The 27107-nt window shown below is 31.5% G+C and overlaps 1 protein-coding gene across 1 annotated transcript; it reads left to right on the top strand.

Annotated features, from left to right (window-relative positions):
* On the top strand, positions 1-17752 carry LOC100200928 (galactosylgalactosylxylosylprotein 3-beta-glucuronosyltransferase 3). Its single transcript, XM_065796414.1, has 4 exons — positions 1-139; positions 468-1418; positions 13677-13970; positions 17496-17752. Exons 2-4 carry the CDS (start codon positions 588-590, stop codon positions 17598-17600), a joined length of 1230 nt encoding a protein of 409 aa, XP_065652486.1. The 5' UTR covers positions 1-139; positions 468-587; the 3' UTR covers positions 17601-17752.
* The last annotated feature ends 9355 nt before the right edge of the window (positions 17753-27107 follow it).

The following is a 27107-nucleotide window of genomic DNA, read 5'->3' as shown; positions in this document are numbered from 1 at the left end:
GGCACTGTTAAAAGTTGAGAACAAAAAGTGTGTTTTAAAAGCAAGAACAAAACGTTCTGGACCGAATGTGATGATCGCAAGTTGTTCAGTATAAGTATATATTTTATTTTGGAATTTTTATTGTTCACTTTGAGATAAGGTATGAATTAAATTTAAAAACAAAATGGAGTTATAATATTTTTAAAATAAGTCTTTTAAAATCAGTATTTAGTATAAATACCAACTGTAAATTTTGTTTTATTTGTGCGAATATTAAAATTAAACTTCGCACCCATAATTCAACGACTTATTCACGTCCGTTACACGACGAATTAGGTTTTACAGACAAATAATCTCTTTTAAAAAAACATTTTTAACTTATTTTGATTTGTGTTGTTTCCTTTGTTGTTGTTGTTTATTCTATTTTGGGGTTATTTTTTTCCTATCATTTTGAAGCTTTTTTTTAAACAACTTTTTTTTAATTTAAGTTTGTTCATAAAGGATATTATTGGCGATTTATTAAATGGGTTATGCTAGCTTACTTAACTGCATCTTTATTGGCTTATTGGCATAATTTATGTTTTAAATAACTGTTCTACCACGGGACTATGCCATTACGTCGTAATGTTATCACTGCATTCATTTGGATTGCCATAGTTTCGGTTATTGCAGTTCATTTGATTTGGAACGGACCACACGAACCTTCCAAATTATTTAGTCAGCAAAGTATAACACAATTGAAAACTATTTTAAAACGAAGTGAGTCTGATAAAAATAGCAACCATGGAAACGACGAACGTACTATGGAAACTCTCGTAACAGATTATAACTCTAAAAGCGATTTAATAAACCATGTTAATGGGCAATTCATAAATAATGCTTCGTTCTTATCAGAAATTAAACAATTGAAAAATGAAATTGACATTAGAGAAAAAAAAATACAAAAACTAAAAGACCAGAATCAAAAACTCATCGATAAAGAAAAACAATTTAAAAATTTAGCTAGAAGACTTGCAGTCAAATTAAAAGGTAAAGAAAGTGGAACATTACCTAAACTCGACTCTTCTATTCCTTGGATTTTTAGTATTACTCCAACAAACCCAAGGTACACACAAAAAGCAGAATTAATTCGACTTTCGCAAACACTTCAACATGTTACAAATTTTCATTGGATTTTAGTTGAAGATTCAAAGTTCAGAACAAACTTAGTTAGCAAGCTTTTACAAGAATCTGGGCTTAGTTTTACTCATTTAAACGTTCGAACTTCTTGGCAAATGCAAAAAAAGAAAGGGGAGAGATATAACAAACATCATCGAGGAGTTGAACAGCGGAACGCTGGATTAAAATGGTTGCGAGAAAATGTAAACCCTAAAAAAACTCCCGGCGTAGTATATTTCATGGATGACGACAATACATATCATAAAAAAATTTTTGACGAGGTAACTTTTTTATTTTACTTTTTTACATATTAAGTATATAGCCTTTAGGTATCACTGCGTTATTGATGGTTCTATATTAGTGAAAATAATATTAAGAACGATAGTTGCACTGTGCATTAATCCAAACTACTTTTTATCAAGCCGTAGTTAGTGATAGGGCGCTCTCTTTAAATCAGTGACGGATCAAGAGGGGACGATAGATTGTAAGCGTCCCCCCACAACCATCAGAGTTTATAAAAAATTTGAATATCAAGTTTCACAATTGAACACTATTTAATAAGCAACAAGGCCCGTACCCTACTCTTAAAACTTGATAAAGCCTTGAATAAATAGTATTAATTTGCGCTTTTTATCTAATAATCTTATAAGAATTACGTTTCATTCATTTTTTGTTCATTTTGATGATATCATTGTACACTGTGAACCAGAGAGACCGCCAGGTTTTATGTCGTGTCACTCAACTAAAACTTTTTTCATTAGTTTAGTATTAGTTTATATTAATCGTTAAAAATGTTTTTTAAATCAAAATCGCGTGTTAACATGTTAAAAATGATAATTAAAGCCTTGAATAAATGCTTAAAAAAGCTACTAAAAAATCGGTAAAAAAAAGTCGTCGTAATGACGACATAAATTGTGGGTGATGAAAAGCGCAAGTCTTATGCAAGAATAACAATAAACAACGGGTGTCTTCTATCAAGTGATACAAATAACTTTTACTTATACTTATTTAAGAATCAAATACTGTGAAATCATTTTTTTTTTTAAAATCAAAAAAATTTTACAATAATAACTTTTTCTGAAAATTGCATTTTAAATTACATTTTTTTTCAAAATTACATATTTTTTATAAAACCATGTCATTTGAAACAAGACACCCGTGTTATTTTTTGGATTTAATTAATGTTTTAATCATTAGCTAGCTAGTTCATCGACTGTTGTCGATTTTGCTAGCTCATCGACTGCTGTCTTTGAACGAAATGACTTTTGCTGCTGCTGCTGGGAATTTTTTGGAGCGAGGTCCAAGTCTTTATACCCTGTAAATTCTACAATAAAAGATCTGATGAAGCTGTATATATATCCTGGGTATTCCCTTGAAATTTGTAATTACCCAACTGTAGTTTGCTCTAGTTGTAGAAGAAACCTTTACTTGATGAAGTCGGGAAATACACCCAGAGGCTCGTGGAGAGAGAGAGTATCAAAGGTAATTCTCATATTTAAAAAATAAAAAGATTTTCTAAACTCATTAACTTTATTAAAGTGTTATTATAAAGTAAGCCTATTAATCTCTAAAAAATTTATTGTTTTTTTTTTACCTTTTTATTTAAAAAACCATACCACTATTTATATTAAATCATTCATTGTAATGAAGCATTTATCTTTATATAATTATGTATTTAAATACCACTTTTGAAGGTTGAGTGGAAAATGCTGACCAGGAATTCAGCTTCAATGCTCCAAATTAGTGAAACAGAACCAATCATATCTTCTTCACCAGCACTGTGAACCAGAGAGACCGCCAGGTTTTATGTCGTGTCCCTCAACCAAAACTTTTTTCATTAGTTTAGTACTAGTTTATATTGATCATTAAAATCGTTTTTAAAATCTGGTGTACGTGCTAAGGTTGGAAAAATCAATTTTTAAGTTTATATATATATTTATCACGTATAATTATCATAACCAAAACTTTTTCCATTAAAATCATTTGTTGATTTCTAAACTATTTCAAGATTCTATTGTAAGTATTACTATTGGCAACCTTTTCTATTGGATTTGAAAAAGCTTTTCAAGCATGTAATAGGAGCAAATTGATTTTTTTTTTCCCACTGTCCTAACTTTTCGCTGAATCTTGTGGCATACTATAAAAACATAAATGCCTAAAATGAAAGTTGTTCTTGTGAATTAGAGCTCTTGAGATATTACAAAACAAGCCCTTTGTAATGTTTTTTAAAAATTTTTGTGGCTATGAAAATAGCCGTTTTGACAGGATTATAGTCACTGTCCTGGACTTGTTGACTCCTTTTTGTTTCTAGGGCTGCATATCAAAGTTAATGTTAAATTCTTCTTCCATTAAAATCAACTACAGAGTGTAGCAGTTGCTCTCCATGTCGAGTATGCTCTTCTTTACGTTTAAATCTACTCCATGTAGGCTTAAATTTAGAATGAATAGCTTCTCCACACTGTTCAGCAAACTTGGATAGGCCACAGTTATGGTATTCAACAAAGGGCTGAACATGACACAGCAAAATGTGAAACTTTTAACTTACTGAAATTTTTTTCCCTAGAACCTGTGTAAGATCTTGGGTAGATAGGAACGAGTTTTTTAATTTAACAAATGCTAACATATAATCTGACTCAAGAGTTTGACCAAAACAAGAAGCCTTTACTTTTTTAAAGTCTTTCATGCACTGAACTATAGGTCTAAGTTGAGGAACCTTAGATGTAACAACTTTATCAAGTTCATCCAGGTTTTTCAAGATCTTGTTGGAATTATTTCCATCCCAACCTCTACCTTGGTACCCTCTCTGAAGAACATTTTTAGTTTTCAGCCAGGCATCAAATTCATGCCAAATATCCATAAGCAGACATAAAGTAGATACAACTCCAATCAAAAGATGCAATTCAGGAGGTGGTACTAAATGCTGGATTAGAGTATCTGGATTCTCCTCTAGGTAGAGAATCCTTGGATTTATCACATATAATGTTGCATGTTAGATTTCTTGGAGTTATTTTCCACAACATATTTTTCATACCAATAATCTAGACTCCCAAGAGTTATTAGTTTTCCACATTCTTCATTTCTTAACCCTTCACACCACAGGCAAGCTCTTTTTCCTGCATGGCTTGACAGACCAAACACAGCGTTGTCACACTTTAAATAAAATGCTGCAAAAAACTTGACATCTTGCAAATTGAGTTTTTCTAATATTATTCTTAAGTTATGGTTTGTATCAGGAATATCTTCAACTATTGCAAGAATTTGACAACGCTGAACACCACTATTCATGTAAATTGCAGACTTTGTACTTTCATTTGCATCAAAGACATTGATTATAACTTTCAAAAAAGATCCTCCACCATCCATAGAAATTCGTACAAATGCTGAATGAAGGTCTAGAGCACGTTGATTTATCAAATTCAGTATGAAAGTTGATGTCTTTTGAACATACACAAAATCCTTTGAAACTTTTCCATCTTCACTGTCTAGGAAACCTATCAGTAAAAATATTTAAATAATGTCATTATTTATTTATACACTAAAAAATAGCCTTCATATTCAACGACTTGTTGAAGCATCTCCAGATTGGAAAAACTCAGGGATTAAAGCTTTAACACACAAAAATTAAATGTATATTACACAAAAAAATAACAATAATTTCTAATTTATATATTAGTCAATTTAATATTAGCTGCACTTAATTTTACAAAAAAAATTACTTAACTTATAATGGTTACACATTACATAGTTACAATATTCATGGTGGAGGATCTCTTTCTCTTTACATATAAAATATATTCATATAAAAGGTTACAACATTCTAAAAGTGCACTTTTGTGATTAATACTTATAAATTACCTTTTCTACATTATAAAAATGTGATATGGATTCCTCAAGATCATTCAATTTGCCAAAAATATTAGGTTCTACAACAGTCTTATTCCCTAATCCTTTCCGAAGAGAAGATATTAACTGTTTGGTGTCGTTAATAGAAAGTTCCAATATTACTTGAAGTTCTTTTATAACCTGTAAAGATACTTGTTTTACTGTTCTTCGATTTGCCTTGTTGGCAGGACATCCAACAGTTACAACCAATGGATTTCCACCAGTTGATAAAGAAAAGTTGCTCCTTTTGGAATGCAGTCAGCTTTCATCTTATCTTTTAATAAACCTGAAGCAACTTGTTCAGCTTGAATGCTTCCCAAACTCTTGGCAAGAAAGATCAAGTTTGTTACAGCAACTGAAGAAGAACAGTTGTGGGTGTGTCCAGGTGCTAACATTGAGAAACATTTTCCACATTTAAACATTTTTCCTTTAAGTTGTCTGGTGAAGAAGATATGATTGGTTCTGTTTCACTACTTTGGAGCATTGAAGCTGAATTCCTGGTCAGCATTTTCCACTCAACCTTCAAAAGTGGTATTTAAATACATAGTTATATAAAGATAAATGCTGAATGATTTAATATAAATAGTGGTATGGTTTTTTAAATAAAAAGGTAAAAAAAAAACAATAAATTTTTTAGAGATTAATAGGCTTACTTTATAATAACACTTTAATAAAGTTAATGAGTTTAGAAAATCTTTTTATTTTTTAAATATGAGAATTACCTTTGATACTCTCTCTCTCCACGAGCCTCTGGGTGTATTTCCCGACTTCATCAAGTAAAGGTTTCTTCTACAACTGGAGCAAACTACAGTTGGGTAATTAAAAATTTCAAGGGAATACCCAGGATATATATACAGCTTTATCAGATCTTCTATTGTAGAATTTACAGGGTATAAAGACTTGGACCTCGCTCCAAAAATTTCCCAGCAGCAGCAAAAGTCATTTCGTTCAAAGACAGCAGTCGATGATTTTGTCGCCCTAATAAAACGTTTTCAATTTTTTTTTAATTACATTTATTGGTCGTATTACAATTATATGTTGCCCAAAAAATTTTTCACAAATTTTTGATAAACGATATAACAAATATAAAACAAGGTATCTGAAAGAAGAGCAAAGGATCTTATTGTCAGAACCGTAAATAAGTTCAAAAAAGCATTTTACAAAGGTAACAACAGTAATATTAAACTTCTACAAATTTCCAAAGTACATAGTATATAATCAATAGAGAGATCACGCGGATCTACTACTTAAACTATATATATATATATATATATATATATATATATATATATATATATATATATATATATATATATATATATATATATATATATATATATATATATATGCAGGGCCAATTTTGCGCTTCGGGCAAGAAAAGAAAATTCCGCCTCCTCTTCCCCTCCCTTCCCCCTCCCCCACCATAAAAAAAAAAAAAGAAGAAAATTAAACGAAAAAAATGATTTATTGATCACAAAATTTATCACATCAAGTTATAAGTAAAATTTGTCATTAAGGTTGCACAAACTTTAGTTCAATGCCACTTTTCTGTTTTTTCTTGAGGCAAATTCACTAATGACATCATCAAAATCAATGTTGTCTGCCACTTCATCTTCAATTGAAATTATAGCCAAACTAGACAAACGTTCTTGGCCAATTGTTGACCTCATATAGTGTTTTATGAGCTTAAGTTTACTGAAACTTCTCTCACACGTAGCAACTGTGACTGGTATGGTGAGGAAGATGCGAATAGCAATTGTTGTGTTGGGATAAGCATCGGTCAAAGAATATTTATGAATGAGCTGCAAAATGTCGATCGGGCTAAATTTTTCAAAGTTGTCCATCATTGCGGCTGCTTGATATTTAAAGCTTGCCATTTCTGACTGGAAATCGGAAGAATCTAAATCTGCCTTGTCAATTTGAGATAAATTTGCAGCTTTTTTCTTGAGCTCATCCACTGAACTTTTAGAGAGTGAATGCCCACTGAGGTAGCCAAAATCAGAGGATACACTAGACATCAGCCTCAAACCGCCACTCTATTTGTGTAATAATGCTGTCAAACACAAAGTTGCACTGAGATCCGAATTCTGTTTCTGCTGTGAGAAGGTGAGAGTCATCTTCAGCTTCATAAAGTGCTATTCGCTTCACTTTGCGCTTCCTCTTAATTGGAAAGCCACCATCAATTCCGCTCTGGTTAGCTTTTTCTGTGGCATCTTTAATAATATTGTCCACCCCAACATCTCAAAAATTCTGAATGAAAGCCTTCAACCATTTTTTTTTTTACGGCAATGTCAATTGAAATGGTTTTTGACTGAAGCAGTTTGTTTTCCCGGTCAATTAGAGAAAGAATTTGACACCAGAAATCCAACAAACACAAAAAACTGAAATCAATATGAATGAGAAGTTCTTTTGCACTGCTAACTGTGACAGCATTTGTGATGGGATTGTGGATAATGGATTCCAAAACTTGAAGAACATCTTTGATTTGTCTGTGCAATGGTGTAATTGCTTCTTTTTTGGTAGACCATCTTGTGTCACTATTTCCCTTTAATGAGATGGTCAACGTTTTCATCAGTTTTTCCCATCTTGACGTGAAGCTTGAAAAAAAGTTAAAGATGGCTTGAACCTTTCCAAAAAACGTAATCATCAGTGGGGAAACCTCAGCAACATGAACACCAACAAGTTTTAAAGTGTGAGCTGCGCATGGAACAAATCTTGCTGACTCATTAAGAGAATGGATGTGAGCTTTGACGCCATTGTATTTTCCAGATATTGGCTCCATTGTCATAGCCTTGGCCCCGGCAATCGGAAATGCTTAAACCATCCTTCTCCAATTTTTCACTTATCTCTGTTGCAAGACCTTTTCCGGTTTTTTGGTGAGATTCAATGAAGTCCACAAAGCTTTCCTTAATTGTGCAGGTTTCATCACTGATGCGGACATACCTGATGATCTGAGTCATCTGCTCTTTGTGGGAGGTATCTGGAGTGCAGTCAAACAGAACAGAGTAGTATTTAGCTTCTTTGATGTTTGAAAAAATTTCTTTCCTGACTTTCTGCCCAAGTAACTCAATCAGCTCACTTTGAATTCAAGGAGAAAAGTAGGATGTTGTGGTTTTTTTTGCTTTAACGGACGCAATGTGTTCAGCCACTAAAGGATAATAATGGCTAATCAACTCAATTAAGCTCAGAAAAATGCCACTGTTTTGTTGACCGATATCTTCTGTTGTTCCCCGAAGGGCAAGATTATTCTTGGCACAGAAAAAAATTGCATCAACAATCACTTTTAAGATATCTCTCCGCTTTTTCATCTCTCCACTAATAACTCTCTACAGATCAGAATTCAGGGTCTTTCCTTCCTTGAGGTTTTTTTCAAGAGTTTTCCGATCAGAATAGCATCTTTGGTGTTCATTGCTGTTTTCATGCTCAGGAATTCTTGGGTTTAGTTTTTTCCAGTCACAAAACCCTTTAGAAATTTCTGAGAAATTGTTGGCTTTTGTTGTTAAAAATAACAAACAGCAAAAACAAAATAAAGAATCTTTTTTATTGCTGTACTGCAGCCAAGTGCGAACAAATTTTTTACCATTGGGGTGAATTTTTTCATACCATTTTGAGCTGAAGTGTCGCATTTTGTTGTCAAAATCATACAGCGCGTTTGGGAAAAATTCTCTTCTGTCTTGCTCTGGCCTATGCTCAATCAAAAAGCATCTTGTTTTGTCCGTTATTTTAGGCCATGTTGCTGGATCCCTATGTTGAAAATTTTCTTCCGAGGCCACTGGAATTTCTGAGTAATGTGAATGAAGTTCATCCTCGTCCATTTCAGCTGGGCCTGAAAGCTAGGCATTTTCATCTTCCCTGGTTGGTTCTGAATCAGTTGTGCAAAATTCTTCTTGACTTTGGCTGATGAAAATCTCCTCTTCAATTAATTCCAAATGATGATCTGAACTCAATTAAAGTAAATTATAGGATCTGTTGAATTGTCATTAATTTCAATACAAATATCCTCTGAAATAATTTGTTTCTCCACTGAGTTTGTTACCAACCACTTTTTGATACAGTTTTGTAGTTTCTTGTCACTTTCTTGGCGCTGTTTTTTATTCTTCTTAAATTCAGCACCAGATAACTTTTGGGTTCGACTCATAATAGAATTATAATGCTCAAAAGTTATCAAAGGTATATTAGTGTTATAGGGCGCTTTTTTGTTCAGTATATGAGCTTTAATATTTAAGAGTTTGTGTCAAGAGGCGGAATTTTAATTAATTTTCTTATCAACAGCAGCGACGCCGTGAAAATTAGTTTCATAAACTGATTTTTGTTTTTTTAATTTATTAAAGTTTGCGCCCTCCCAATTTTGGCGCCTCAGGCCGCGGCCCGGCCGGCCCCGCCCTTGGTACGGCTCTGTATATATGTATAAATGTATATATGTAAATTATGTTAATGTATTTTACAAATAGAGTGCTCAATGTTCTTAAAGAACAGAGCAATATTAAATTAGTAAAAAACACTTTTCTAATTTTTTTTTTCTACTTGAAGTTTCACCATTGCTGGATCATCAGGAAGAGTTACTAAATCTCAAAAAAAAAATTCTATTTATAAAAAAAAATATTTTACAGGAAGTTATAAATTATTATAAAAAATTTTAATTATTATTTTTTTTTTGGTTAACGGGAAATTGCAGAAAGTAATTGTTAAATAAATTTCTTTGGAATGGGGATAGTTTAATTTGGTTATTTGTTTTTATAATTTTTAAGAGGTATTTATTTTCGTGCCTACATTTAGAAATTAATTCAGATTTTTTATAATGGTACAAAAAATTTAGAAAGAATTATAAAGGGCCTCAACTACGCGTTAATAAATAAATTTTTTTGAGATTTAGTAACTCTTCCTGATGATCCAGCAATGGTGAAACTTCAAGTAGAAGAAAAAAGTTGGAAAAGTGTTTTTTACTAATTTATATATATACAGTCATGGACAAAAGTTTGCGACCACTGCGATTTTCGCACTTTTTTTAATGTATTCTTCTCTGAATTTTGGGCTACTTTAGTGCTACAATTTTTAACCATTTTGTGCTAATTGTCAATTATAAATAAGAGTCTAAAATTGATGTTTACATGTTTATTTTCAGATATAACTGAAATATTTTGGAACATTTTATATTACGGAGACCTTATTTGAAGCAGTACTAGTTAAAATGGTACTCGGTAAAAAACTGACATCTGAAAAGCGAGCTCAGGTCGTTATTTTGTACAAAGAGAACATTTCTATAAGACAGATAGCCAAAAAGCTCGGTACTTCACATTCCACTGTTGTAGCTACTGTAAAGAGAAATCAAGAGCTGAAAAGTTTTAAATCCCGTTCACGCGCTGGGCGCCCGAAGGTTACAAACAACCGTATGGATAATGCTATAATAAAGACAGCTAAAAAATCACCAAGAGCATCCTCAAGTGCTATTAGAGGCAAACTGCCTGGATCACCATCCAAGAAACCAAACAGTCGGACAATACGCAGACGATTATTTGATGCAGTCTTGAAATCTTACCGACCAGCACGGAAGCCGAAGCTTTCACCAAAGAATATTCGCCATCTCATAGCGTTTTGTCAGAAGTACAGGCAGTGGACACCAGCCCAGTGTAAAAAAGTGATGTTTTCAGATGAGACAACATTCACGCAATTCTACTCATTTTGTAGACATGTCAGACACCAAATCAGAGGCATAATCCAAAGTACGTTATACCAACAGTCAAAGAGGCTCCAAAAGTTAAGGTTTGGGGAGCAGTCTCTGGTAGCCGTCGTGCCGGCATTTGGATTATGCCTAAAAATACAACGATCAATGGTGCTGTTTACTTGAGTATACTGATGGATAAGCTGCCACCATTTGTACCAATACATGGCATCATTCATTTCTAGCATGATAGCGCACCTTGTCATGGTACCAAGGCTGTTAAGGACTGGCTGCGTTCTGAAAACATCCCGCTACTGGAACCTTGGCGAGGCAACAGTCCAGATCTCAATATTATTGAAAATGTTTGGACTGTAATGAAGCAGAGGATTGCTGCACATAGCCCAAGTTCTGAAGATGGCCTCATCAACTGGATTAAACGCGTGTGGGTGCAGGAGATTACGCCGGACTATTGCAAGAAACTGTGTGAATCAATGCCAGGACGTATTGAAAATATTCTCAAAAATAAAGGATTTCATTGTAAATACTAAAATATGAATAGATATGCTGTTTAACCTGTATAGTGTGAATAAACATTTGAAATATATGTACTGATTTATAATTTACTACTTGTTTTTCTAAATTTTGAGTGTTTTTTGTAAAAAATTGCAGTGGTCGACAACTTTTGTCCATATATATATATATATATATATATATATATATATATATATATATATATATATATATATATACGAATTCTCTTAATACAAATAATAATTTATTTTGAGAAATTTTCACTGGGTTATGGATACCAGCATCATCAGCTCATAAAATATTAATATTTTACGAGCTGATGATGCTGGTATCCATAACCCAGTGAAAATTTCTCAAAATAAATTATTATTTGTATTAAGAGAATTCGTATTGTTTGATGTTTTCTTATTAATATAACATGCATTCTTATACACGATGTCTACACTGAAATCATATATATATATATATATATATATATATATATATATATATATATATATATATATATATATATATATATATATATATATATATATATGATTTCGTAGCATATATATCGATATATACATCAATCTATGCAATAGCATAGATTGATGTATATATCGTAACATATTATACATCAATCTATGCTATTTATTTTCTTGCCATATATATATATATATATATATATATATATATATATATATATATATATATATATATATATATATATATATATATATATATATATATATATGGCAAGAAAATAAATAGCTTAGATTGATGTATAATATGTTACGATATAATTTCTAGAGATCTGATTTTTTGAGATCTCAAGTTTTTAGCCTAAAAAAATATTAGTTTTAGAAGATAACATTACTGAGTGAAAGAAATAAATTTACTTAGTTAAAATCTAAAATTAAAGTTACTTAGATCTAAAATTGGTCTAAATTTGTTGCAGTTGATCGATGTTTTTGTCAACTTCCTTCCACAAATTTTTTATCGGATTTAGGTCTGATGACTGCGCGGACCACTCCAAAATTTCAATCTTGGTAGCGTTAAATCACATTTAAAACACTTTTGACGGTTTGCTTGCCACCACTATGTTTTACAGTCTTTAGAGTATACCAATGGCTGAGTTCTTGGTTTTGGGGACTACCAACATATTGTTTTCCTTCGGATCCAAACCAATCGAACTTAGACTCGTCAGTCCACATTTTTCCAAAAACGTAACTCTTTGTGTACGTACTGTTTTGAAAACTTCAAACAACTGAGATTGCGCTTTGAGATCAATATTTTTTTTTTTGAGCAACTCTTCAAAATAGCTTATTTTCGCGTAAACAACTTTTGACAGTGCTGACAGACAGATTGACTTGTAAATTTTGAACGATTTGATCTTTAATTTTTGATGCGCTAGCAAAAGGATTTAGCTTAGTGATACGGAGAATGGCTGCGTCTTCTCTGGGGGCTGTCTTTCGTTTGCGAGATATGCATTCCTTGTTGCTTAATGAACCAGTATTGTTAAATAAATTACGAGCATTGATAACTTTTTTACGAGAAAAACTCAATCTTTGAGCTATTTCAGTGTTGTGAATATTATTTTTACAAAACGAATTACAAGTTCATCTTTAAAATACTGACTAAAATGATATTTTTTTGATATAATACAAGTACTTTGGTTTTTTTTTTTTTTTTTTTAAATGAAAAAAAGTAAATGTGTGCTATTTAAAATGACCACAAAATATAAAACTCTAAAATGCTCAAAACAAGCAACTTTGATAGTTATAAATGTCTAATGAATAGTTCCGTTCAAAAAAGTAAGCATTGCTGATGCTTTAAAAAATAACAGCAATTGCTTCAAAAACATAAAACTTGATATCAAAATGTTAAACCAACCGGTCATGAAAGTGTGTTATCTATATTGTTGCCACTGTATATATATATATATATATATATATATATTTATATATATATATATATATATATATATATTCTAGATTAATATTAACATGAGCGAAAAACGATGGATAAACAAAATCTAGAAATTTTATTTCATGGTGTCAACATCCCCCCCCCCCTTTCTATCAAAAGTTTTGGATCCTTCGCTGCTCTAAAACATGTATTACGCCTCCATTTACACAAACTTATTGTTTTTTTGGACTAAATTTAAATCAATTATGTCCATGAAAGCAGATATAAGGTCTATTTAGTTGACACTACTGTTTTGTTAAACGCAGTCCAGAGTAAAGGAAAAGCCACCTTATCTCTGGTAGTACCGCGCTTAACTTCTCCATACAACTGCCTTATTTTTTTAAGTTTTTTGCTTTGATGCTACCTAATTTACATGGTAGGATGTAACAAATTTATAAAAAATTGTACACTAATTGACTGTGGTAGCCCTCTTGGTTTTGAGGAAAGAAAGATTTTTACATAATTTAAAGACTTATATTTAAGTTTCTAACTTAGTTTTTTAATATATTGAGTTTAGATGCGTTGGACACATCATGTTTCTGTATGGCCAGTTGGTTTATCTGGAGCAGCAAGGTGGGCAGGTCCTGTTGTGTCTAATGGTAAAGTAACAAACTTTCATACAAACTGGGCACCAGATCGCTCGTTTCCTTTAGACATGGCTGGTTTTGCTGTAAATTTGAATCTTTTGTTGAAAGAAAAACCAACGGTTGTTTTTGATATTAATGCAAAGAGAGGATATTTAGAACCAACATTTTTGGAATCTATAACAACAATAGACCAACTTGAACCACTTGCAAATAACTGCACAGAGGTATCTTATTTAAAACTTTATATAATTTATAAAAATTATGTGCGGCCGTGGCGCAGTGGTTAGAACGCTTGCTTTATAAGCAGGAGATCCAAGTTCGAAACGAGCTCTGGACATATTTTCGCGTCACGGTAAGGAAGGAGGCGTGAACTTCCTAGTTAAATGCATTTCCGCGGTGCTCTGTGACAAGACCGTTAGGACTTCTTGGGGCACCTAAAATAAAAAAAATATATATATATAATCAATAGAATATATATATATATATAATAGATTATATGTATATATATATATAAATATATATATATATATATATATATTCTATTGATTATATAGAGTATATATATATATACATATATACATATATATATATATATATATATATATATATATATATATATATATATATATAAATATATATATATATATATATATATATATATATATATATATATATATATATAACACACAGGCGGTTCTACAAATAAAATGGGGGGAGGGGGAGGGGAGGTTATTCTTTAAAAAGTACCGACTGGTTCCGTAATGAAAAAAGAAAGAATAAGGTCCTTAAAAATAAAATTTGCCTTACTGAACTGTTTCAAATACCCAGCTAGCCAACTAAGTTCGTAAAAAAATCGACAAAAACTTGAAAAGTTACGCTTAAAGCATCGTTATAGTTTACTAAAAATTTATGCGGGTTATAATTTTTAGCGTAATATTTTAAAATATTTTTACAAAATAAACCAACATTTAACTCTAATTTTTTTGTTTGCTAACTTCTTTCAGTAAACGTTTTATCAGGGTCTTCGAGAGCGCCAATAGCCGGGTCAAAAATGGAGAACAGCGCCCTTATTTCAAACCAAAAAATTATAAAATTTAAAATTTTTGTGAACTCAGCAAATTTCTATTTCTGATACAGCACATTGTACTTCTGCGTTACTATTAGTTCTCTAGATTGAGAAATGGTTTATTGTTCTTAAAACTAATAAAAATATTAGTTTTAAAACCAATAAATGAAAAGTCAATCAACAAAATCGAGAAAGGTTATTTTGAAAAAAGCGTTTAAAAATGAATTTTTAAAGCTTTTCTGGCCGCCCAAATATTGATGAAGTTGTTCTAGCTAACATTTTTTATCCATTTTTTACACTTTACTTAAACTAATCAATATGTCAGTAACGCGATCCTGATTCATGTTCGAACGAAGAGAGTTTTTTACAATCTTTAGTTTACTAAACCATTGCTCACACTCAGCAATGGACCCAGGAATATTATTAAAAATTGGGAGCATATGCAAATGTACGGGAAAAGGCTTTTAAGCTCCTTCTTAAAGATTTGGTTGAGTAGCTGCAGTTGATTTTCTTACTTAACAAATGTTTTGCAGGCATTATTAAAACGGCGAAATTCTTCGATGAAATTCTCTTTGTTCATTCTTGTTATCTCTTGGATAAATCCGTACAAGTTTTCAAAATTTATTTTGAACAGATAAGTTATCATTATCCAACCAGATAAATGAAAACATATTGCCAACCATCTCGCTCGCCTCAAATCTTAAATTAATTTGCTGGATTAGACAATCTAAACCAACATTAAAAATTTCAAATTCTTTTGTTTGGGTTTCGTGAAATGAGCTGTGTTTGATGCCTCATAGTAAAAGTGCTTCAGTTTATGCTTTTTTTTGGTAGCGAGTTCAGTTTCGAATCCTAGCGGTTCAGCTACAGCTGCAGCCTAATAGAAAATATGAAACTAAGAGCCCCTAAACCGTTTAAGATCTTCCAGCAGCTGTCTAATCAAATATACCTTGTCATCAACTGTAATGATTTCAGATTTATGAAGAAGACTTACGTCGTTAACAGCAGTAAGAGTTTAGTACCAAATTGTAATTAGCTAAAAATTCAAAAATTGATAACCTTTTTTTAATAACTCTTGTTTGGCTGAACTGTTCACTGGTCAGATCCAGGTTTTCGATTACAAGTTTAAGAGTTGTCAGCATTTCTATCGTCCTCTTGGCAAGTGATTTGACTGGGTCGGTACAAGTGCTCCATCTTGTCATAAAAAGTCTATGCAGTGAAATTCCTGTTGCTTAAATAAGGATCTTCCATCGAGCAGGACTTGCACTAAAATATACGTATAAAGATTCCTCTTTCTAATCTATGTATTACTATTGATACAATTGGCTAGATTGATGCTGCTTTACACAATCTATGACTTTCCTCCATTGATCCTGAGCTCCTCCATTCCAACAAAGAAGGGACAGTTCCCCGCTTTTGAATGTTGCTTTCGTGTCCAAGAGGGAGATAGCGAACCTTGTTGGTCAAGTTCCAAATCTAATAACCTCTTTGTACGTTTTCCTTGTTAGGCAAAAATTGATAAACCATATTTAAAGAAAAGTTTCTATTCTTAGAATTACGGAGATAGTCAAGTTACTTTGAAGAATTTAAAATAAAAATAACTACTTTTCAATTTTTTTGACTCAAAACAACTAACTACAAGGAGGGTCAGCTTTTTATTATTACCAAGTTAAATTGAGCATCACATTCTACCTTATTGGATAAAGATCCTCCTTGTGACTCTGATAAAACACTTTAAAAATCATTTAGCTCAGCTTCAGGTTTTTATCAGTAGTGAAAGTTTCTTTGCTCATATCTTAAAATGAGATTTTTATTTATCTAATCAGTTATATCATCATTTTCCCCTGAACCCTTCATCTACAATAATCATAATAATAACTACGTTAAAATTATTTAAACTATAATATTAAACTATAACTAGCACGCTTAGTATTGATTCACCATATTTACATTAGTACTAGGCATCCACAAAGAATTTAAGTTTAACCAAAATTTAAAAAACTGAAAATCATATCAGAAGTTTTAACCTTTGATATCGATTTCTAAAAGATATTTAAACGTTTAATAAATAATTGAAACAAAGATTATTTGGTTTTGAGCTTTTATAAAGAAATGAAATGATTTTCACAAACCTAGTATAAATTTTTAAGATGTTTCTGATATTTTGCAAAAAACTAAAAGACTAAGAACCTTTCTTGAAAAACCCTTCTTCACGTGAAGCGTCAATAAAAAGAAATCTCTAAATATCTATGGTTTATTGCTAATTAGCGTACTCCATGGGTAGAACATTTTGGAATGGAATGCTTTTTTTCGGGTGTGAAGCGTAAATATATATTTTTTCTCAATATTTAGTTAAAGTAGTAAGTAATTTTTAAATTTAATAAGTTTGGAGACAGAAAATACATTACTAGCCATCTTGTCCCGATCACGCGACCAGATAAAAAATTTATCACGGGTGCATTTTATTATTACTAATTTTTATAAAAAATTATTCTAGTTAAAAACTCAAGTAGCTAATAAATCAATAGATTGAAATAAATATATTAAGAAAATTTTTTCGCGTTGCAAAAGGAATTTGAAAAGCTACTCATCTTTCCCAGTCTTTTCTTTTTTTCAAATAAATGTTCAAAGTTTAAAATCTTTTAGAAAAATATTTATGATGATTTGGGACATTATTTTTTAGGTACTTGTGTGGCATACAAGAACTGAAGTTCCAGTTGTATCAATTAAAGGCGAAAGAGAACTAATAAAACTGGGGAAGCCGTCAAATCCATCCATTGAAGTATAAACCTCATATATTTTCATTAGCTATATTCAACAATTGTGATTTTAAAAGCAATCATTAAAATCTATTAATTTGTAACGTAATGATACATAATTTCTACATGCTGTGTGTACACCATAAACAGAAAAAAACATCAAAAGAAGAAAACGCATAAATGTTTTGTTAATTGTAAATAGATAAATCTTATAAAACAAAACTAAATCCATAGAAACCACTAAATAGTACAAAAGTTTAGTCGTACCAAATTTTTAGTTTAGTTTTTAAATTTTCATTTTATTTGCATTTTATCAAACACCTTTTTTAAAAGACTCTTTGTTACTATATCCCCTGGTGACAGGAAAAACTTATTAATTAACGAGTTAGAACAATTGAGTAATTTAAACTATAATAATTTCTTTTTAAGTCAAAATTTTACATTTTTTTTTTATAAATTTTACGGTGGTTTTTATTTTTCTAGTTCAGAGTTTTTTTCGAGATACCATCTAAAATGAAAAAAAATAGCTTGAAAATTAAGACTGCTCAGATAAGGGGAACACGTGCCCCAAACATCCCTCCCTCTAAACACATTACTGCTAATGGTAACAAAGTTTGTTTTTGTACTGCTATATCTGCATAAATTTGTTGAAATTATATTTAGAGCGTTCTGTTTTATATATTTTTTTAAATAAATAGAAAGCAATACTTAATAAAAATATGCTTTTTGCAAGTATTTATTTTCGCAAGTATTTATATATGCGATTAATAAAATTTTCTAAACATACAAATATATATAATTATATTTATTTTAATAAGTTTTTTTGATATCTGAATATCAACACTATCCATATATAAAAAAATTTATTGAAATAAATATAATTATATATATTTGTATGTTTTAAACATTCTCCACCTTTAATTTGACTACCATGCAGCTTAGGCCTTTCAAAACCTAAACTTTGGTTCCAATGATTCGCCGATAAAGTGGTATCTATGGATTGAAAAATTTTTAAGATAGTTGTAAATTCTGTTTGTATTTCCACTAAATAGATGAAGTTTCATTGGGGCAAGAATTTTAATGACCATTACGTCATCAGGTAGATCAACTAGTGGACGGTTGACACAATTATTATAAAATGTAGCTGAGAGCTTGGAGTATTTTTTATATCTTCACTAGAAGTTTTGTAAGCATTTGCTGATGAACGGATACTTTCCAGACTTCTGAGCTCACCGTGAATTTGAAAATCTTGCTTTTTTTTTGTGCTAATATTACATCAAGGACAAGGATGTATTAATGCTGCACTTTCAATTCCAAAAAATATAATGGCCATTTTTATATCAAAAGTGCAAAAGTAATGTATTTCATTTAGCTTCAAAATATTGAGAATTTTTTCAAGATTCGAATGAGATTTAGCCACATTTTCTACTAAGGCAATAATTAACAATTTATTTACGCCTCCGTCTTTGTATTTTTCATTGCCTATTCCTTCTTCATAGCTAAACTTTTTTCTTTTTATTTTACTTTCTGTTTCTTTTTCAATAATATTTAAACAAAGTTTTAAAAATCCGCCTCCAACGTCACTTCCAACCTTTAAAATATAATCCTTCGATAATTTTTTCTCCGTTATTACTCCTTTACTTACTATAAGTCCTTTAATGTTTTTACAATAAATCAGCTGTGAGGAATGTTTTTCAAATTTGATTTCTGTTGTATCATAATATTCATTTAGAAACCCGTCTTCTTCACTTAATTTTTCTCTTACATTACTTTCAAATATGTCTCTTCCTTTCCAGCTTCCTAATATGCTGAGTACTATAAGTCTACAAGTGTTTTTTCTAAATATGCTAAGTCTATAACTACAGTATTGGACAAAACATTTGCAACCAACATCGAACAATGCTAAAAAGTGTTCCTAATTTTACATGTCTTAAAAACGAAACGAACTATACTACCACAGCAAACAGTTCAGGAGTCTGGAGTCATAGCATGCCATGACATGAGCAATCACCTGACAGGTGACAGCACACAGGCAGAATTTCGTTGACAAGTGCCATTTTGCAGCAGACAAAACAAGTGCAACTTTTTTGGTTTGTTTCATTTTCTTAAGTTTGGTCCGTGTCAACGTCACAGAAATTTTTTAATAATTAAAGGAAGTATCCAGAAGTTTCCAGAAGTTTCCAGAAGCATTCAGAAGCATCCAGACGCATCCAGAAGCTTACAGAAGTATCGAAAGGAAGCATCTAGAATCTTTCAGAACAGGTTCACACAGGTTCATTTTACTATATAAGAGACATGTAAATCGACATGTAATTCAGTCAGTATATGGAAGTCAATCAGTCAGTATTATCAAGACAGTTTATCGAAGTGAGTTTTATCAAAGTGTTTTATCGAAGAACATCAATACAAGAAGTGAAATACAACAAGTGTTTCATTACATCAATACAGTCCACATCCAACCAAGACGTTGTGTTCCACAGAGAATTATTGTATCATCACAAGATAAATGTAATACGGTAAACCTTGAGAAGCATGATTATTTAATTTTATTATTTTTATGACTTCAAGTGCAAAAATGGCTCCCGACAGTCTTGGATTGGAACTAAGAAAGAAAATTGTTGGCGATTGCGTAAGTGGAATGTCACAAAAAGTGTTTGTGATAAATATCGCGTGAAAAAATGGACCGTATCAAGACTATGTTCCATATATCGTTCTACGGGGAAGTTGGCAGCAGATAACAAAGGTGGAAGACCGCGTTCCACCACATCTAGAGAGAATTCTATGATCGACAGATCCGTCAAGAAGGATCCCTGGATATCATCAGTCGAGATACAAAAGCAATTAGAGCTGCCTGTATCGGACCAAACAATCAGACGACGTGCTGTTGAAGCCGGATTGTTTTCTCGACGCCCTGCAAAGAAACCGCTGATTTCACTAAAAAACCAGATGAAAAGACTCCTGTTTGCTACATCTCATATTGACTAGAATGTGCAGAAATGGCGAACTTTCCTGTTAAGTGGTGAATCGAAGTTAAACATCATTGGGAGCGATGGCGTTTGCCGTGTACGTCGACCGGCCGGAAAACGCCTCGATTTACGTTACTGCCATAAGACCGTGAAGCATAGTGGAGGCAATGTAATGGTCTGGGGGTGTTTTTCTGCTAACGGTCTAGGTCCAATACATCGAAACGATGGAATGATGGGCCGTTTCATGTATAAAAATATCCTGAAAGATTTTATGTTACCTCATGCTGAATGGAATATGCCAATAAAATGGGTTTTTCAGCAAGACAACGATCCGAAACACACTGCAAAAGTAGTCAAGCAGTGTTTATCCGGATATCAACCCTATCGAGAACCTGTGGGAGATCGTCAACCGCAGAATTAATCGTGAAGGTGTTCGTAATAAGAATCAACTGTTTGAACAAATCTAACAAGTCTGGGCAGCGATTCTACAAAGTTTCATTGATCACCTGATCGAATCTATGCCTCGAAGATGCAAGGCTGTGATCGACAACAAAGTATTCGCCACGAAATGTTGATAGCGAAATACAGCTTTGTCAACATTTTGTCGAGTTGCACTTGTTTTGTCCAGAAGGAAATCAACTTTTTTTAATACTTTTGATTAATTTATTAATTTTCGTGTACAAATAATGAACTTTGTGATGAATAAAACTTGAAGAACTTTGTCTCTAAACAGTTACATAGTTATTTTTCTAAATTGAAAAATGCAGCACTTTTATATAAAGAAACTAAATTAGCATTATTTGGTTGCACTCGTTTTGTCGGATACTGTAAGTCTACAAGTGTTTTTAAAATTTATTAATTTCTGTAATAATGATTTTTTTAACTGGAAAAAGCGCTTTAGCAGAGCTTTTCGATTGTTCAACGGCAAGTGCTTTACTTTTGGCTGCAACCTTGATTTTAATTCTCTCCTCCCAAATTTTTTCAGTACTTTTGAGCATTAAAACTCCGCACCTCGCGTATCTTAAAATGAAAAAATCAAGGTTTTCAGTTTTTATATTTCAGATTATTTACGTAAAGTTCTAGATTTTGAGTTTGAAATATTATAAAGTTTTAAAGTACCTTTGTTCAGTTCCTCTGTTAAATTTTCTCTTCTCTTTGTGAGAGTGCAAGGGTGAGATAATCCTGGTCCAATAGCAGCATTGCACCTTTTGCACATTTTTATTGGTCCAGGTGATGATATATTTACTCTACACAGCTTGATTCTTTTTCTATTATCAGATGTTGATCTTAGACTAATTGTAGTTCGAGCAATTTCACAGATGTCACAAACACAGAACAGAAAATGGTTTCACAGATGTCACAAACACAGAACGAAAAATGGTTTCTAGTGAGTATGCTAACTTCGAGTTTTGAGAAGTCATACGGTTCTAATGCTCTTCTACATTTAGCACAAATACCATTAGGAAAATGTTCATTGCTTAAATCTAATGATTTTAAAAAGTACTTAAATATTCTATTCAATGTCACAGTTCCTTCTTTAACTTCTATCATTCCTGATTCTTTTGAAAAACAAACTAAGCAGACTAAGGCTTTATTATCTTTGTGAGATTTTTTATTGTTTGGGATTTTTTATTTGAGCAATACTAAACTGCTTAAATTATTACAATTAACAGTAGGATAAAAAATTTTTTTCCTGCGGTATACCACGAGGAAGTACATTAAGCATAAGAATGATGGTTGGTATTTAAAAAAATGTAATTTAAACTTTTTTTACCGTTATTAACGTATTATCTTTTAATATATTTATAATTAACATATTAATATTAACCTTCAAATTAAGGCCCCAAGGTCAAAATACTAGAATTTAATGGAGGGGGGGAGGGCACTGTTTTCTTTAAAAAAAACACTCTACTATTATGAATGCGACTAAAATCCATGTGAAAAATTGTTATTTAGTAATTTAGGTTTATTTAACGTAATTAAAGTATTATTGTTTAATATATTTATAAGTAACGTATTAATATTTACCTTTTAATTGGGGCCCCAAGGTCAAAATACTTGAAAGTAATGGAGCAAGAGGGCAGCACAATGAATATTTTTAAAAAACTCGGCCATTATGAGCGTGATTAAAATTTATGTGTAAAATTGTTATTTAGTAAGAAAATATTTAAACGTTGAAAAAATATGACCTTGTAAAGTTGATATCCCCCAAATAGAGTTGATTGTAAACTTTATTTGGCCGCCCTTTATAAACGACAAGAAATTTTCATTATATAAATTAATTTTTTCGATAAATTTTGATCTAGTTTAAAAAACTTGAAAAAAACAACTTTTTTTTCTTTTCCTTCCACATATGGAACAGTGGACCCGAATTTTCTGATTAATATTGTTCCCAGACCGCGATATATTTATATATATATATATATATATATATATATATATATATATATATATATATATATATATATATATATATATATCAGGGGCGGATCCAGGGTGTCGCGAATGATGCGCATGCATCAGTCTTTTTTAAACGCTAAATTTAAGTGTATCTTTTTTTCACTTTTTTTTCTTAATAAAAAGTAAAAGTAGAAATTGGAATCTGGTATTCACAAAAAATAAAATACTTGTTTTAAACTTGATTTTATTTTATCTCTATAGTTACTTATTCGTTACTTATACAAAATTCCTGCGTTTTGGAGCTACTGATGCAATTGTTCTTCATTAAATACAAATGTGATTGGTTTAAAAAAATAAAGTACGTTTTAACCAATCATATTTGTACTTTTTCACAAATTTTTCCGATCACTTTGTAGCAACTGATGCAACTGTACTCTAAATCATTAATGATTGGTTAAAAAACAGTTTAAACCAATCACTATTCAATTAAATAACAATTGCTACAGAAGTTCCGCAAAAAACTTTACAAAAAAGATAAGAAATGTTATTTATAACCAATCAAATTTGTAGAAAGTTTAGAACAATTGCATCAGTTGCTCCAAATCGTTCAAATTTTACAAAATTCTGATGTGCCACCTTAAAAACGTTCTTCGCTCGTAATTTTCGACGTTGGACTTTGCTTGAAAACTAAAGTTTAAAAAAGAAATGAATTTTTTAGTCTCAAATGCAATTAAGGCTAGACATTTGCCAAATATTCGCAAATATAAAAACCAGTTGACTGAAGAATTGAAAGTTTTAAATAATAAGAGTCCAGTTCAGCCACATAGCCAGTCTTCTGAAAATACTGAAATGGATCGTTTTATACCAAAGCAAGAAGATACTAAAGATTATGTTGCTTTAAGGTAAAACCCTATTATTAAAGTTAATGGTATTTTATATTTTCAGCTAGTATTTAATATAAACTGAGCTTGTTTTAGTATACTTTTTATTTTATTTAAGGTCATCTGAAGATGGAAATTGCCTCTACAGTTCAGCTTCTCTTTTAAGCAATTCGTCTCTGAAGACAGTTAATGTATTGAGGCTTCTAACTTCGATTGAATTGTTTGAAAAAGTTTCCTACTATGCGACGTACTCCCTTTTTGTTAAACAGGTTGAAAACAATAATTTTTCTAATCTTTCCAGTGTTCTAGTAGCCTGTGTTTCTCTTTAATGTTCAGATCAATTTAAATTAATTAACAGTGAATCAGCTTCTGAAATTATAATAATGGAAGCATTGATCAACTGCCGAGCTAACAAGTTTTCTTCATTTTTATGTCTAATTGCTTTGTCATCAGTTTTAAATATTCCTATTAGATTTTGGCTTAGAAAAATTCAAAAAACTTTTTAATACACTTATTTTTCCATTTCGTTCAATTAAAAATCAAGATCAAAATGTTTTAAATATTTTATGGTGTAATACTGATATTATGTCAGTGATGCAAAATAATAATAACTGGACACCGAACCATTTTGTACCAATTATTAAAAAGCCTAAACTAATTTCTAGCAATAATAAGAATTTGGCTATAAAAAACGATGCTACTTATCCTTTACACTTTTTTAGTCCTAAAACTGAAACAAATACAAAAAAACAACTTGATTCTTGAACTGTATATATATATATATATATATATATATACAGTTATGGCCATTGAAATCCGACCACCAGTATCATTTTACCTAAAACTAGTTTAATGTAGTAATAAACAATTGTATTATAGCAATAAAAGAATAACAGTAACAATTAATGATTATAATGTAACATATCGTACATATTCAATGTTTTTAATATTTAGTGGCACCACCATGTGCTTTTAAGACGCATTAATGCGATCTGGCATTGAATCCACGAGAGCCTGACAATATTCTGGCGTTATTTTAGTAATCCAAGCTTGACGAATTTTGTGCGCTAGATCGTCCAGTGATGTAGGATTAGTTCTGGATACTGCTGACTTTAACTTGACCCAGCAATTTTCGATTGGGTTCAAGTCTGGGGATGATCCCGGCCAAGGACCCAGAACCTGAACGTTGTGATCCTCTAACCAAGATTTTACAAGACGAGATTGGTGACACGGTGCACCATCATGCTGGAATATTTTGCAACGACGAATTTCCATCAAATTTGGAACCTTTTCTTGAAGGATTTTTAGATAATGTTGGGAGTTAACAGTCTGTCCCTTCTGCATTAAATAAATACCACATCGACCAGATGAAGCTATTGCGCCCCACACCATAATTGAAGGACATTGCTTGACAGCTGGTATACCTTGCATTAAAACGCTAGTTAGGTGGGCGACGAACTAATGACTTATGCGGAGCGAATTGCTTTATTTGTGTCTCGTCGCTAAACATTACCTGGCGCCATTTGGTTATTGACCAGTGTCTGTGAGCTCTACAAAATGCGATCATATCACGGATGTTCTTTAAAGACAGTCGCGGTTTGAGGGCTGGACGACGAGAACGTAGACCTGCATCTTTCAATAAACGTCTTCTAATTGTTTGAGTTCTGACTGTAACGTCATTAGGTAGATTTGCCCTGATTTGTGTGCTGGATATTGTTGGATCTCTCACAGCAGCCCTGCGTATCATATTGTCTGTTTGTTTGCTAGTAATTCTAGCTTTACCAAAACGTTTTCTGGGCGCAGTGGATCCCGTGTCTTTGATTAGTTGTATAATATCATGAACAGTAGATTTTGGCATTCGCAATTTTGCTGATATCTGACGCTCACTTGCACCATCCTCCCATAAAAGTTTAATATTAGCACGAAGACCTTCCTTCGTAGTCATAATTAAATTGTGACAGTTAAATGATAATCCATACCCTACAATGAGATATATAGCTTAATAAATTTTACAGTGCAATAAAATAAACGCTAATGTGATTGGCTAAAAGCTAATTAACTAATCATTGATGTCAGGGAAGAAAATAAATTGATTATTCGCATGCATAGACTGTTTTTCTTTATATTCAGGAGTGGTCGGATTTCAATGGCCATAACTGTATATATATATTTAAAATATAGAGCTTCAATAAAAAAATATAACAAAATTATTATAACAAAAAACAGTTTAAAATTAAAAAAAAAAAGAATCCAGATATGGAGGGCTAACCTTAGGCAAGATTAATAATATAATATAAGATTAATAATATAAAATAAAATAAAGATAAAATCCAGAAATGGAGGACTAACCTTTATTATTATATTTCTAGTTACTTAACCTAATATTAACCTTAATAAATAACCTAATATTACTTTACATGATGTGCCTATCAAGAAAAGGAAAGAATCCAGAAATGGAGGGCTAACCTTAGGCAACATTACTTTACATGACGTGCCTCTTAAGAAAAGGAAAGAATCCAGAAATGGAGGGCTAACCTTGGGCAAAATGACTGTATACAGATGAAGTGCAAAGTCCTATGGCTTACCTTCTCGTTGGTGCACTTTGTTAAGTAAATTAGGCTTAAAATTACATGTCTAATTTATGAACAAAATAGCCAAGGCAACATTTGTAAAAATTTCTGCTAAAAATGGATACTGCAAAAGCAATACAAAATTTAGTTATTATTCAATGATATAAACACTCGTAAAAAAAGCTGCCTGGGGCGTGTCCGCCCCACCCTCGCTACGCCTTTTAATGTTTCTCCACTTTTTATATTGACTATACTTAAACCCTAGAGAAGTTGCGGGGGGTGGGACGTCAATAAAAAAATTTCGCATCACCCATTTAAAATGCTAGATCCGCCCCTGTATATATATATATATATATATATATATATATATATATATATATATATATATATATATATATATATATATATATATATATATATATATATCTACTTTAGATAGCTGATTGTATAAACAATTAAACAAACTCAGTTTATTAGTTTGAATATAATTATGTCTGCTTTAATGTCTGTTCAATTGAAGTTGTTTGCATTTTATTATGATAACAGTAAAAAAAAAAAAATTTATTGCCATAAGTACTCTGTTTCGGGCACGAGTTCTTCGCATCTGATCAGTTTCAAATTTTGTAGTTATTTTTCTCTTTATTAAAAAGAAACATATTAAGGGTTGCCTCATTTAAAAAATAAAAAATAATTCGTATAGAAATACAGACCACCCTCAT

The sequence above is a fragment of the Hydra vulgaris genome, chromosome 04 (assembly GCF_038396675.1).
Source record: "Hydra vulgaris chromosome 04, alternate assembly HydraT2T_AEP".
Taxonomy (NCBI): domain Eukaryota; kingdom Metazoa; phylum Cnidaria; class Hydrozoa; order Anthoathecata; family Hydridae; genus Hydra; species Hydra vulgaris.
The sequence above is the reverse complement of the archived record's forward strand: the minus strand, read 5'-3'. Positions and strand labels throughout refer to the sequence as shown.

Bases quoted from the DNA above. Each gene is read 5' to 3' on its own strand.
- LOC100200928 (XM_065796414.1), top strand. From the start codon at position 588: ATGCCATTACGTCGTAATGTTATCACTGCATTCATTTGGATTGCCATA. The intron at 1,419-13,676 runs GTAACTTTTTTA...TATTGAGTTTAG, and splicing joins ATAAAAAAATTTTTGACGAG to ATGCGTTGGACACATCATGT. The intron at 13,971-17,495 runs GTATCTTATTTA...ATTATTTTTTAG, and splicing joins TTGCAAATAACTGCACAGAG to GTACTTGTGTGGCATACAAG.